The 14,721-nt window shown below is 41.0% G+C and overlaps 1 protein-coding gene across 3 annotated transcripts in view; it reads left to right on the top strand.

Annotated features, from left to right (window-relative positions):
• LOC123758853 (AKT-interacting protein) overlaps nt 1-14,721 on the top strand; it is a 98,974-nt gene that overhangs the window by 80,460 nt on the left and 3,793 nt on the right. For all 3 annotated transcript variants that reach the window (XM_045743598.2, XM_045743597.2, XM_045743596.2), the window contains 6 exons: nt 49-183; nt 788-921; nt 1,696-1,760; nt 7,863-7,963; nt 8,304-8,494; nt 13,980-14,148. In XM_045743598.2, coding sequence (XP_045599554.2) covers nt 49-183; nt 788-921; nt 1,696-1,760; nt 7,863-7,963; nt 8,304-8,494; nt 13,980-14,148 — 795 coding nt within the window. The remainder of the gene's footprint in view (nt 1-48; nt 184-787; nt 922-1,695; nt 1,761-7,862; nt 7,964-8,303; nt 8,495-13,979; nt 14,149-14,721) is intronic.

Here is a 14,721-nt window from a genome sequence, read left to right as displayed (position 1 = left end):
CGAGCTGTGGAAACACAACAAGACGAACTGATGGCTTTCTATTTTCAGCTGAGTGACAGCGGGGGCCCAGCGGATGGCGGCGGCGGTGGCAGCAGCGGTGTCAGTAGTGGTAGCGGGGACGTTGTGGGCAGTGGCGGCGGCGGTCTCACCCGCAGCGGCTCTACACGTGGCAGTCTACGTAAGGTGGGTCGCCATCTTGTATTGTATTCCATTGTATCCACACTGGATCCTCGCGGTGAATATGGCGATATTTAGCTTAGACATATAATTATCGAATTATGATTAGAATTATATATATAATAATTATATCTAATTATGATCTGCATCAACAAACACTTGTTTATCTGAATTTTTCTAGTGGTATTTTAGTTTAATGAAGACATTGCCAAAACAGCTGCGGCGGGTAAATAGGTCTACCTGTTTATTACACTCTTGCCGTTTCTGATATTAAACTTGGGAAACTTAACCGAGTCCAGTACTGTAGTTTTGTTAATGTAAAATACACACACTCCCCTCCTCCCCCCTCCACCCGTCTCTGGGTGCTGAGACTGTATAAATTATAGTGTGTATGTTAGTTAAGCCTTGCATGCTCTTGGATACTTTGTGCATATTTATGTATGTAAAGTACAATAGGTTACTTGAGACTAAATGGTACATTGGTCACTATAAAATGCTAAACTGAATAAAAAAAAACATGTTTCAACCTCCAAGCCTAAAACTGCTTAATTTGTCCCCCTGTACTTAAGTGGTGCAGTATATTGACAAGCGTGTTGCTCCCAAACAATAGGTTCTGCCCTCTGTACCAGACATGGATCAGCAGTTATCCATGGCAACCAAGATGATTGACCGACGAACTTCCACCCCAAAGGGCAACCATTCGTATAGTCCCTACTTCTTAGAATATACCCTTCTTGCAGAGTAGTAAGTAATGTCTTCGCTTACTATGTACAGCACTTCGAAATGTTGGTAGTGTGTAATAGTTTGTACTGTACTATACAGAATGCCATTGACATTCTGTATATGACATTGCAACATTCTAAAGCACACGTGTATTGTTTTAAGTGTTCTGAAATAGGTTTTGTTGGGATATATATTTAAGTGACATACTGTGTTTTTTTTCTTTGGCTACTACACACATCTTGTGCTACTTGGAAGTCTTTCATATCTTCCTATCATTGATTGAAGAAATGCAGAGAAGTACAGCACTGTGCTATGTAATCCTTCTAAAGTTGTCAGATCCTTGTCAAATCACTTTCACTGCAACTAAAGTTCCATTGGATCCAAAGTTCTGTTACTTCCAAATTTTATACTGTACTAAAAAAAAATTATTCGTGGAAAAGATAGAATTCACTTAGCACAAACTTTTATGCCAAAATTGCTTTAAAGAAAAAAAGTAAATTTTTAGATTTTTTGTTGATTGGTAATTTCCTTTTCACCATATACTAACCCAGTAAATGCATGGGCTGCTATTCATCCAGCTTTCTGATGTATAGTACAGCACTGAGTTCCGCTCAAGGTATTGTATTGTACTGTACTGTACTATACAGTATAGTTACCTGAATTTATCGTGGAGAAAATCAAATTCTTTTTACATATCTTGCCTTGTGATATTAATGTTTGAAGCAACTTGTAACACAACTGTAACTTACTATATATATATAAACACCACTCTTATTGTAAATGTATCTCTTGCAGCAATCTCTTGCAGAAGCAGAGAGTATCAGGTGTCTATGTTGTGCCATCAGGCAAATCACCTCTTGGTAAGTTGTCTTTTTTATAGTTCACTTGGAGTACCAGGCACTGGCTGGGATGATCTCTCTCCTGTCACCCTCATCCCCTGGGCTCTTATTTACATCCTTTCATCCCCTGTCTTTCTGCTTTCCCCCCCCCCCCCCCCCCCCCTCTTCATGCTTGCCCCTTCTCCCAGGAAATGTATTATTAAAAAGCACTGAGACAGTTGTATGAATCTATTAGAAAATTAATTATTACTGCCACTAAAATTTCACATGAATCACACCATACATTTCACACATGACTCCATGAAAATCACTTGAGGGTGGGGGGGGGGCTATAATTGTTAATATTTCTGAAAGCATTGAAGTAGGCCTATATCCTACCTATACACCAGACCATTAACCCCTGCAAATTTGAGTGAGGCAAGACCCAAGTGTGTGGCCTCCAACTTTGATGGACATAGACATTCTCTGATAGGTATAGATTAGTACTGACATTTGATTTGATTGCCCTAGTGCTAGTCTTTTACCATACTGTACTTTCATTCCGTTGTCTTAAATGACACATGGTATGCAAAAAGTTGTTTTTTTTCTTAACAGGCTGAATACACATGTTAAAAAGCATGCCTTGTGAAACTGACAAGTTTAAGTGCTTTTAATAATACCATAATACATTATAATAATAAATGCAGTTTTATTTCGAGCAGACATGCCATCATTCTCGATTGTAAAACTAGGGAAGATTGGAAGTGAGTAATTGCATTCATGCTCGGTTGCCCTTTGCATCATGCAAAATGTAAGCTGTTCAAATCATTACAACTTTTAGACTTGTTTGCTCCCAGAAAAATTCAGTTTTCTCGGTTTACTATTGTGGTTGCAGAAAGAACTGGTGTGCAGTTGATCACTTCAGCAAGTTGGACTTAAACGTATAAAAGGTCTTTTATGTTAAGAATCTTGCACAGGCACCAGTGCAACAAGGATCATTAACAATTTTCCTGCAGGATTATATAAAGTGCTAGTTTTAGAGATGATTCTTGATTACAATTACCAAGGCAATCAAGTTTCTTTGCTTTTTCTGTTCCAGATCATATTTTACTCTTTGGTGTTATAGTTTTGTTATAGTGTTCAATGAGTGATAATTTCGTGAGTGGATAAATGGTGGCTCTATGATGTTAGCTCGCTGAGGTAGCTTCCCTACTGAGTTATATCAGCCATAGGTATCCTGTATGGCCTATAGAGGACTATCCTGTATGGCCATAGGAATAAGTGCCTCACTGTTTCAATGTCTCGTTATATATTCATTTACCAGTACAGTACTCGTATATATACAACATTCATAAAGTATTTCATGTCAGTAAAATGCACCAGTACTCTTCTTTTGAAGTTTCCGATTTGGCATGGACATAGAGAAGCTAAAGAAACACCACTAAGTATATGTAATTATATTCGCAGTATATTCTCAATATATTTCAAATATACAAAATCCTCAACACCACCTAGTGTCTGCTCGTAACCCCCAACGAGCAAACCCCCCTCAACCTCATAATCCCCAAATCAGTGTCCGCTGGCCACTCCCTATTACACTCCCCCTCAGTGACAAAACGTCCAGAAAGTCAGTGAAGCCATGCAGACAACTGAAAGATTCAGAGAAAACAAAATGCTGAAATAGTCAAATGACTCCACAAATGATTCACTTGGAAACTTATGTCAACCCCCACCTCCCAGCACCACTGGGAGCTAATGGCTTATATGTCATCTTGGTCTCAGTCCTACCACTGATGTCCTTCAATTCAGACCTCACTAAATCGCTAGTTGTAGGGAGTCCCATTTAATTTTAAAATTTGTCCCGAAGGACGAGTTCATTGGGCACTACTACTCATCCTGTGAGTGAACATACTGCCATAACAGTGTGTGACAATCCCCCCCCCCCAAAAAAAAAAAAAAAAATAATAAACCCTCGGGGTTGTTCATCCTGTCACTTCTACCCAGACATAGATGGGATTTGCTAACTGTCTCAAGGGAAAATTTTATCAAACAAGTAAATAAACATTTATCAACCCCTAAACTTATGTTATCTTTTAGGTGCTTAGAAGGGAAAATCCTTTAAGAACAGTATCTGTATTTGACAGTGTTTACCACTCAAACAATGTTGGATTTATTATTCTACACATTTCTAATGTCTTTTAGATGGGAAGAGTGTCTCAGGTAGTGGTCAAGAGTGGTGTAAGTCACTCGCCCACAGATTCTGCAGCTCTGTTGCTCAACTGTTGTTTCTATCCCATGTATCCATGGTTATTTGTATCAAAGATGAATTCTCACTGTTACCGATTCTCTCCCGCGGCCACCCCCCCCCCTTTCTTTCATCCATAATGATTGGGAATGCCAGTTGCAACCATATTGTACCAGTGTACAAATGCTGTGTTTCCAAAGGACTTTTATATACTGTAGTAAGGAAAGAGAGAGACGGGAGAGGAGGAGGAGTGGCTCTGCTGATAAGGAAGGACTGGAGCTTTGAAGAGATGGAAATTCCGGGCTGTGACGGATTCAGAGATTACATAACAGGAACTATGACAATAGGTGGACCTAAGATAATAGTAGCAGTCATTTACAACCCTCCATTAAATGACAGAAGACCTAGACAAGAGTTTGACAGAAACATGGCTACCATTAACATAGAGAGAGCAGCTTCAGTTGCTTGCAGGAATTGATCCAGACTCTTAATCATGGGCAATTTCAACCCTGGAAAGATAGACTGGGAGAATGGGGACCCACATGGAGGTGGAGACACGTGGAGATGTAAACTTTTGGAAGTGAGTACATGTACAAGGATCTTTCAGAGCCAACATGTCAAGGGGCCCACAAGAATGAGAGGAAATGACGAACCAGCTAAACTCGACCTGATTTTCACCTTAAATGGCTCAGAAATAGGGGAAGTCAAATAACCTATCCTATCCACCTATCCAAGGATGGGATTGGAAGGAAAAAGACTAAATTACCGAAGAGGAAAATGACGATGAGGAACTTCCTAATGGGAATACCATGGAAAACAGAACTCAGAGAAAAGACTGTACAGGATATGATGGATTATGTCACTCAGAAGTGTCAGGAGATTGCAGACAGGTTTATCCCAGTCCAAAAAGTGAAAAATGAAAAGCAACAGAAAAATCCGTGGTTCAACCAAAAATGTGCAGCAGCGAAGCAATTGAGTAAAAGAACATGGCAAAACTACAGGAACAACAGAACACCAGAGAGCAGGGAGAAATAACAGAGGGCCAGAAATGAGTACATCAGAGTGAGGAGAGAAACAGAGAGACAGTATGAAAATGACATCGCGAGTAAAGCTAAGACCCAACCAAAACTCCACAGCCACATCAGGAGGAAAACAGCAGTGAAGGAACAAGTGATGAAACTGAGAAAAGGGGAGAACAGATACAGAGAACGATAAAGAGGTGTGTGAAGAACTCAACAAGAGATTCCAGGAGGTCTTCACAATAGAACAAGGAGAGGTCCCTGCACTAAATGAGGAGGCAAACCAAACAACCTTGGAGGAAATTTACCTCACCAGTGATGAGGTCAAAAGGAATCTGTTGGAGCTGAATGTGTCAAAGGCTGTTGGGCCTGACAGAATCTCACCGTGGATTCTAAAAGAAGGTACAGAAGCACTGTGTGCCACTCTATGGTGTATAACAGGTCACTGGAAACGGGAAACCTTCCAGAAAGCTGGAAGACAGCTAATGTAGTCCCAATTTACAAAAAGGGTGACAGGCAAGAGGCATTGAACTACAGGCCAGTTTCACTAACTTGTATACCATGCAAGGTGATGGAGAAGATTGTGAGGAAAAGGCTCGTAGAGCATCTGGAGGGAAACAGCTTTGTAACACACCACAAGCATGGGTTCAGAGATGGTAAATCGTGCCTCACAGGCCTAATAGAATTCTATGACCAAGCAACACAAATTAGGCAGGAAAGAGGAGGGTGGGCAGACTGCATTTTCTTGGACTGTCAGAAAGCCTTTGACACAGTACCTCACAAATGGCTGTTACAAAAGTTGGCGCAGCAGGCAGGAGTAAAAGGTAAGGTGCTCCAGTGGATAAGGGAGTATCTAAGCAATAAGAAACAGCGAGTAACGGTGAGGGGGGGGGCATCAGAGTGGCGAGATGTCGCCAGCGGAGTCCCACAGGGCTCTGTACTCGGACCCATCCTGTTTCTAGTATATGTAAACGACCTTCCAGAGGGTATAGACTCATTCCTCTCAATGTTTGCTGATGATGCAAAAATTATGAGAAGAATCAAAACAGATGAAGATAGACAGAGACTACAGGACGACCTGGACAAACTGGAGGAATGGTCTAGAAAATGGCTGCTAAAGTTCAACTCGGGAAAGTGTAAAGTAATGAAATTAGGTGAAGGGAGCAGAAGGCTGAACACAAGGTACCATCTGGGAGGTAAAATCCTACAAGAGTCAAATAGAAAGATCTGGGGGTCGATATCACACCGAACCTGTCCCCAGAGGCCCACATCAAAAGGATATCATCAGCGGCATATGCTAGACTGGCCAATATAAGAACTGCCTTTAGAAACTTGTGTAAGGAATCGTTCAGGACCCTGTATACCACTTATGTAAGACCAATCCTGGAGTATGCAGCTCCAGCCTGGAGTCCATACCTAGTTAAACACAAGACAAAGTTAGAGAAGATTCAGAGGTATGCCACCAGACTGGTCCCGGAACTGAGAGGAATGAGTTATGCGGAAAGGCTAAGGGAGCTGAACCTCGCAACCCTGGAAAACAGTAGAGTAAGGGGAGACATGATAACCACCTACAAAATTCTCAGGGGAATTGACAGGGTGGACAAAGACACTCTTTAGCACGGGTGGAACATGAACAAGGGGACACAGGTGGAAACTTAGTACCCAGATGAGCCACAGAGACATTAGAAAGATTTTTTTCAGTGTCAGGGTAGTTAACAAATGGAATGCATTAAGTAGTGTTGTGGTGGAGGCTGACTCCATACACAGTTTCAAATGTAGATATGATAGAGCCCAATAGGCTCAGGAATCTGTACATCAGTTGATTGACAGTTGAGAGGTGGGACCAAATAGCCAGAGCTCAACCCCCGCAAACACAACTAGGCGAGTACAACTAGGTGAGTGTACAGTTTCACTGATTTGGTCTTCTATTGTTTCTCAATTACTGTACTGTGTATACTTTTTCATGGTGATAATGCCTATAACTTGTAGAAGAGCCTTGGGTATGAATTATTCATTATGGTCTTCAGTGCCCTCAGCAGCCAGCACATCTGCTTGCTTATTTCCACTGATATGTCCCACTTTTTTTGTTTAAGCAAGTGTAGGCACTCCTTTGGACAATGAACTGTGGGGGCTGTTTGCTTGTGTATGTTTTGCTGACATACAAACAAATGCCTCTAAAGAAGCCTGTGGCTCCCCGATTTCCCTGTTCCCTCCAGGTTTGTTGGTTCGTTGTGGGTTGTTAATAAACTCCAGAACTGAGGTGGAGAGTCAATTAAGGGCTGTGGCCAGGCTGCCTGGTGGCAGAAATTGGTACTAATGAGTTTCAAGCTACTCTGATGGAATCCCTTATTGTGTTCGTATAATCTACAGAGTTGTTTTGGCAGTTTTGAGGCTTCATTTTCTGTGACCCCCCTCCAGTTAGTTGACTGTGAAGCTTTCCTGACTTTCTGTAGGCTTTTTGCCCGTGAAGTGGCAGGTTGTCACCCACTTCCTGCACATCTGTGAGGGGGGGGGGGCAAGTTCTGGCTCTGGTACCCAGTAGGTCAATCATAACTCACGCGATTGATGTGACCCTTTAGTATGTAGCAATCACGGCAAGATTGCTTAAGGAAGCCACTGAGGCTCTTCCAGAAAGAGGCATTTCATTACATTCAATGTTTTTTGTTTTTTTTGTTTCTGTAGCATGTTTCAGCCACTGTTTATTCAGAACTGCCAGATACTTTCCTTAGACTCTTACAGTGTATATATATATAGTAATTATCAAAACGGTTTTTATCAGCTGGCATTGTGAGCATCTCTATATTTTATCTGAATTATCAGCTCCTCCCCCTTCCTCCAGTAATGACATCTAGTATTAAAGAATTTTTTATATTATTTCAGTGTGGTTTGGAGTAATCTTTATTCGTCAGGGGATCTATCAAGAGGGTATCTTCCGCTTCAATCTTCACATACCAGAAAATTACCCAGATGGTGATGTACCAGTAAGTCCTTATTCCAGCCACAATAAATTATCAAGCTCAAAAGAAATACTTTACAGTACCAGTACAAATTTTGTTCTGTGTAATTGACCAAAATTCTTATTTCCATGTATGTACAGTAGTTTTATAATGTAAGACAAATAAATGATTTGAACCCTTTCAATATTATTGCTAAGGGTTATACAGTATTGTAGTCAGCAAACAAATTATAATTCCTTCAGTTGAAGGATGTACAGTTTATATTCATTGCTTATTAAATGCAATATTTTCTTTTATGTTAAAATTCTTTTAATAGTTATTTTTAACTGAAGTATTTAAATGTTGCACTAAAATTTCTTTACAGACAGTTATATTCGAAACTCCAGTCTTCCATCCCCTGATTGATCCTGATACACGGGAATTAGATATTAAGCGTGGCTTTGCCAATAAATGGCGAAGAAATGTAAATCATTTGTGGCATGTGTTGCTGTATGTACGACGATGTTTCTACAAAATTGAGACAAGTCACCCTCTTAACCCAGAAGCAGCTGTATTGTAAGTACTTGTATTTGTTCCATCTATTCTAAGTCAGTGTTGAGTAAGGTAATTATTTGGAGCAAGTGCCTAGCCATTATGACTAAGAAGGGGATATGAAAACAAGAGCCGAGATGAAATGTGAGTGAAGGAATAGTGCCTAATCAGTTCGACCATCGGGAATCAGAGTTTGATCCCCAATGGTCCAAATGGGTGGGCAGTTTCCTACACTCCATCCTCACATCCTGTTTATCTTAATTTCCTTTTCGAGTGTTATAGTCCCACATTCATTCAGGAATGTTCAATGGGAGTAGCCACTACTAAAATCCTCAGCATTTCAAGATCACATTACAAATACTGAGATTTCACAAAGTACTATATGAGCAGAAGAAAGGCAGTTAGAACAGAAAGCAATTCAGGAAATAAAGAAAAATCTAAAATATTTCTTCACATAAGCGAAATCAAAAGCAAAAACCACTGCCAGTATTGGACCTATTCGTACAAGTGAAGGTTCATACATGGAGGATGACAAAGAAATTAGTGAAATCCTAAAAAAGCAGTATGAGGACATGTTTAACACTCCAATAAACAACATGAAAGTGGAAGATCCAGACAATTTCTTTATGCGGGATATTCAAACCCCTGTAAATATAACTGATATTAACACGAGCGCACTAAATTTTGAAAGAGAAATTTAAAACATTCCCATGCACTCGGCCCCAGGTCCAGACTCGTGGAATTCAATATTTATAAAGAAATGCAAAGTGCCGGTAGCACAGGCACTCAGTACTGTATAGTGTGGAGGAAGAGCTTGGACATGGGGGAAGATACCAGATGCACTTAAAGTAGCAGACATAGCCCCTCTACACAAGGGAGGGAGCAAAGCATTGGCAAAGAGTTATAGACCAGTTGCTCTAACATCGCACATCATAAAAGTATTTGAGAGAGTGATTAGGAGTCAGGTCACCAATTTCATGGAGACCAATGACCTTCACAACCCAGGCCAACATGGATTTCGAGCGGGAAGATAGTGCCTCTTACAGCTACTTGAGCACTACGACAAAGTCACTGAGGCATTAGAAGAAAAACAGAATGCTGATGTGATATACACAGACTTCGCAAAGGCTTTCGATAAATGTGACCATGGCGTGATAGCACACAAAATGAAGTCAATGGGAATAACTGGTAAAGTAGGACGCTGGATACTCGGTTTTCTGTCAAACAGGACTCGGCGAGTAACGGTCAACCATATAAAATCTAGTCAAAGTGCAGTTAAAAGCTCTGTACCTCAGGGTACAGTCCTTGCACCGCTGCTTTTCCTTATTCTCATATCAGATATAGACAAAAATACAAGTCACAGCTTCGTATCATCCTTTGCAGATGACACAAAAATCAGTATGAAAATCATCTTGGCTGAAGACATTGAAAAACTTCAAGCTGATATTAATAAAGTTTTCGACTGGGCATCAGAAAATAACATGATGTTTAACAGTGATAAATTCCAGGTACTCAGGTATGGTAAAAATGAGGACCTTAAACATAATACAGAGTACAAAACACAATCAAATGTACCCATATTAGGAAAAAAGCATGTAAAGGATTTGGGAATAATAATGTCTGACGACCTAAAGTTTAAGGAGCATAACCAAGCAAATATTGTGACAGCCAGAAAAATGATAGGATGGATTACGAGAACTTTCAAATCCAGGGATCCCATTACAATGGTTGTACTCTTCAAGTCACTTGTGTTGTCCCGTCTTGAGTACTGCTCAGTACTCACTTCCCCGTTCAGAGCAGGAGAGATTGCTGAAATAGAGGGAATACAGAGAACATATACGGCACGCATAGACACAATAAAGCACCTAAACTATTGGGATCGTCTCAAAGCCCTCCAAATGTACGCACTAGAAAGAAGACGAGAGAGATATAAAATAATATACACCTGGAAGATACCGGAGGGAAAAGTACCAAATCTACACAGTAAAATAACAACGTACTGGAGTGAACGGTATGGAAGAAAATGCAGAATAGAACCAGTGAAGAGCAGAGGTGCCATAGGCACAATCAGAGAACACTGTATAAACATCAGAGGTCCACGGTTGTTCAACACCCTCCCAGCAAGCATAAGAAATATTGCCGGAACAACCATGGACATTTTCAAGAGGAAACTAGATTTATTCCTCCAAGGAGTGCCGGACCAACCGGGCTGTGGTGGGTATGTGGGCCTGCGGGCCGCTCCAAGCAACAGCCTAGTGGACCAAACTCTCACAAGTTAAGCCTGGCCTCGGGCCGGGCTTGGGGAGTAGAACAACTCCCAGAACCCCATCAACCAGATATCAACCAGAGCTCGGTTATCCTAAACCCATCGAACCTATTTGGGTTATCTGGCCAAAATCTAACCTGGATAATTTTCTGGAATCACCTTGGTTTACAAATTTAATCTGCTCCAAGAGACAGTTCGTACACTGAAAATTTGTAAACTGAAATAAATTTTCCCGTAAGAAATACAGTACCCAGTACAGTACAGTACAGTACATGAATTATTAAAACCTGTACACAAAGTGGCTGGAGGCAAGCATCGTGTTGAGGCCGTAATGTTGATTCCCTGAGCACTAGATAGAGACTGACGAATTGACTAAGGTCATGGGTATTTAAACCCCTGATGGTGAAATCACAATCGTTGTCACCGAGCCTTAGAACTAGCAACTGGCGACGTAACTGGCAGTTCGTAGACTTTAACAAGGAACTGGTGTGTCTGGAGCCGAACGCCTGCCTGGGGCTCTCGGGCTGAGTGTAGGGTGTACTGGTGATGGTTATCTTGAGGTTATCTCGATGATTTCGGGGCTTTTTAGTGTCCCCGCGGCCCAGGCCTCGACCAGGCCTCCACCCCCAGGAAGCAGCCCGTGACAGCTGACTAACACCTAGGTACCTATTTTACTGCTAGGTAACAGGGGCATAGGGTGAAAGAAACTCTGCCCATTGTTTCTCGCCGGCGCCTGGGATCGAACCCAGGACCACAGGATCCTGGTCCAGCGTGCTGTCCACTCGGCCGACCGGCTCCCTGTCCGGTGTCCAGACATTCCTCTGCGACTGGGTTGAATTCCATACTGGTCGTATTATTAGGCATGTAGAGTTTTGAATAATGAAGGTAAGATGGAAGAGGCCGTTTCCTCTGCTATGTTGAGGAATTATGTGACTGCATATATAAACTAAAAATTAAATAAAATAAAAAGCCATGTAAATGAAACACTCTTCTCAGAGCACATGTCCACTGCATAAAGCTCACTTATTTACATCTAGCATATACTGTAACCCCGCGATTATCCGGGATTCGAACATCTGGAAAACGCCCTTATACGGCCAAAATCGTGAAAGAATAAAGTTATCTCAATATTCGGCCAAAATGGCCATGGGAGCCGAATAAAAGCTGGTTTAGCCGGATAAAAATTCGGCCGTACCGTATTAATCCTGTCTGCATCAAATGAACAAATCCACAAGGGCTGTGACGAGGATTCGAACCTGCGTCCTGGATGCAGGTTCATTTGATGCATCACGTTAGTGTGATCTCTGTGTGTAATGATGTAAGGGCAAAGAGGGAGAACGGCCTATTGACAAAGCTCGGGTGCATGGGGGAGTTGTGTAAAATCCTGGTTTGTGCCTCGGAGAGGCTACGGGATCCAGTAAGTTCAGTAGAACTTCAGTTTCAACTCTTTACCCTGTCATAGCTCAGTCAATTAAGGCAGTGTCTGGGATGCTCCCGGACACAGGTTCGAATCCTCGTCACAAATTGTGAATTTGTTCATTTGATGCATCACGTTAGTGTGATCTCTGTGTGTAATAAGTTTCCTAAAAACAATGTGCACAGGCTGAAGTTTCCTTCATAAATATTGAGTTTTTTCCTCCTGGCGGCCTAAGTAACGTGCTATAGCTGCTCCAAGTGGACCCGTCCAACACTGGTCAACCCATGTGCTCCCGTCCCTCGTGTTATACCACAGTGCTGCGCCATTAGTGAAATATTTTTTTAAATAACTTTTTTATTTTCATAGTAACTTTGAACATTTTTGGCCAAGACTATGTCTGGTAGCAGCATCAATTGTTCTGGAGGTGTTAAGAAGAAGAAGATTGTCCTAGTAATTAAAGACAAGTTACGTGTTGTTCAACCAGTGAGGCGTCATAGGCAGCCAAATGCTTTCAACAAGTGAGGCGTCACAGGCAAGCCAAGCGCCTTCAACAAGTGAGGTGCATGCAAGCGCCTTTAACAAGTGAGGCGTCACAGGCAAGCCAAGCGCCTTCAACAAGTGAGGTGCATGCAAGCGCCTTTAACAAGTGAGGCTTCACAGGCAAGCCAAGCACCTTCAACAAGTGAGGTCCATGCAAGGGCCTTCAACATGTGAGGCCTCACAGGCAACCCAAATGTCTTCAACCAGTGAGGCTTCAGCAGCTGGCAGTCAAAACTAACTTTGCTTAATGAACTGTACAGTAATTTTAAGTGTTAATTTTAGTGTTGTGTTAGTATAGGTTACGTAAATTGTTAAGAATCCTTAACTTCAAGATGTGTGGCATCAGTCAAGAAGACTAACACCAACAAGGTAAGTTGAGGTTTCTAGTTGAATATTTAATAATTATATGTGGCAAGGCAATTTAAATTATGTTGTTTGTAGTATAAAAATAGTTGGAAATACTCACTTTTGGACTCGTAGATGGAAAAGGTACCATTATCCGAAAAATGTGATAATCCGGCTGGGGGTCCTTCCCATATAGTCCGGATGATCAAGTGGAGACAGTATTGGATTCTGACTACTACTCTGCATTCATTTCTCATCTTAGCAGCCATATCCCCAGCAATGTAGCTTTATTATCTTTTAATTTCTCTACTTAAATAGACTCTAACATCTCTCTCTTTTTTTTTTCTTTTTTTTTTTTTCTTTAACATTACCCCTTACAAACAGGAGCACATGCTCTTGTAAATACTGTACTGCATTAGCTCGCTTATCCAGATTCCACATAACGGACATTTGGGTTATCCGGCCAAAATGATATCCAGATAATTTTCTGTCAACTTCACTATCTGGACAGAAATCTGGATAACTGGAGGTTATATTACATAAATTTTCAAGAAGTACACATTTCAAGATGTCCAATACAGTATCAAACAAAAACACAAACTCCAACAAGGTAAGCTGAAGTTTCTCTTTTTAAATTGTTTTTGATTTATAGTGAATGTGAAAATTCAAATTATGTTGATTGTGGTACAGTACTTGTACCACAACCTGGCTGCAATGTAATTGTGTCCATGGAACCAGTTGGATCTAACATCAGGAAGCAAACAAGTGTCTTAAACAGAAAGGAACTTTTCATATACTCAAAGCTTAATTTTTCATACTGACGCTTCTGATTTCATCTGTCTTTTGTCACAAAAAATGTCACCATATCTTTACAGGCATCAGGTACATGAACCATAATCATTACTAGTTCTAAAAACAGTTTTGAATTATTGCTCTTGCAGATTTGATAGTGACAATGAAATGTTCCTTCTGCGTGTGCGGGAATGTGTCGACAAAAGCAAGGTCTTGATATATGAACCACCACCAGCTAGTGATCCACATGCCTTGGTGTTCTCTCCATACCAACCAGCCCTCCATGATACAGTCCGGGAAGAACTGAAAAAGGAAAGGGTAGGTTGCTATGAGAAGTAAAATTCTCATGTTCTTTCAAAAAATTCAAAATTCAAATTCAAATTTTTTTCAGGTAAAAGTACATACATAGAAGATGAGTTACAAACATAATGTTGGATTTATAGATAGAGCTAGTATTGTACATACAATACCCAAAGCCACAAATACAGTACGCATAGCGTTTCGGGCAAGGTGTGGGGGGAAAAAACTTGGACCTTCTTGTTTTAAATCTTTTTGTTGCTTCCTGTAGGAGGAGGAATTGTTCTTGACAAATGTTCATGTAGAGAGAGAGCGAGAGAGAGAGCGAGAAACAAAGTAGAGAATATATTTGATTGATTATATTTTCCTGGAAAGACTTTATCAAATGTGTACCTGAAATACATTTGTCCTAAAATTAGAGTAATATTCTACAGAAACATGCAGCTAAGTTGCAGAGTCCCTGGGAAAATAAATGGCTTGCAGTACAAAGAAAATTGCAGTCAATTCGCAAACTGTGATGTTTGCCTGCTGCAAATAGAGGTGCCACTAACCCTGACCAGCCATGGTGATTGCTGGAGACAGACCCCCATTTGA

This window comes from Procambarus clarkii, chromosome 31 (assembly GCF_040958095.1).
Source record: "Procambarus clarkii isolate CNS0578487 chromosome 31, FALCON_Pclarkii_2.0, whole genome shotgun sequence".
Taxonomy (NCBI): Eukaryota; Metazoa; Arthropoda; class Malacostraca; order Decapoda; family Cambaridae; genus Procambarus; species Procambarus clarkii.
Note: the sequence above shows the minus strand (reverse complement) of the source record. Positions and strands in the feature narration are given on the sequence as shown.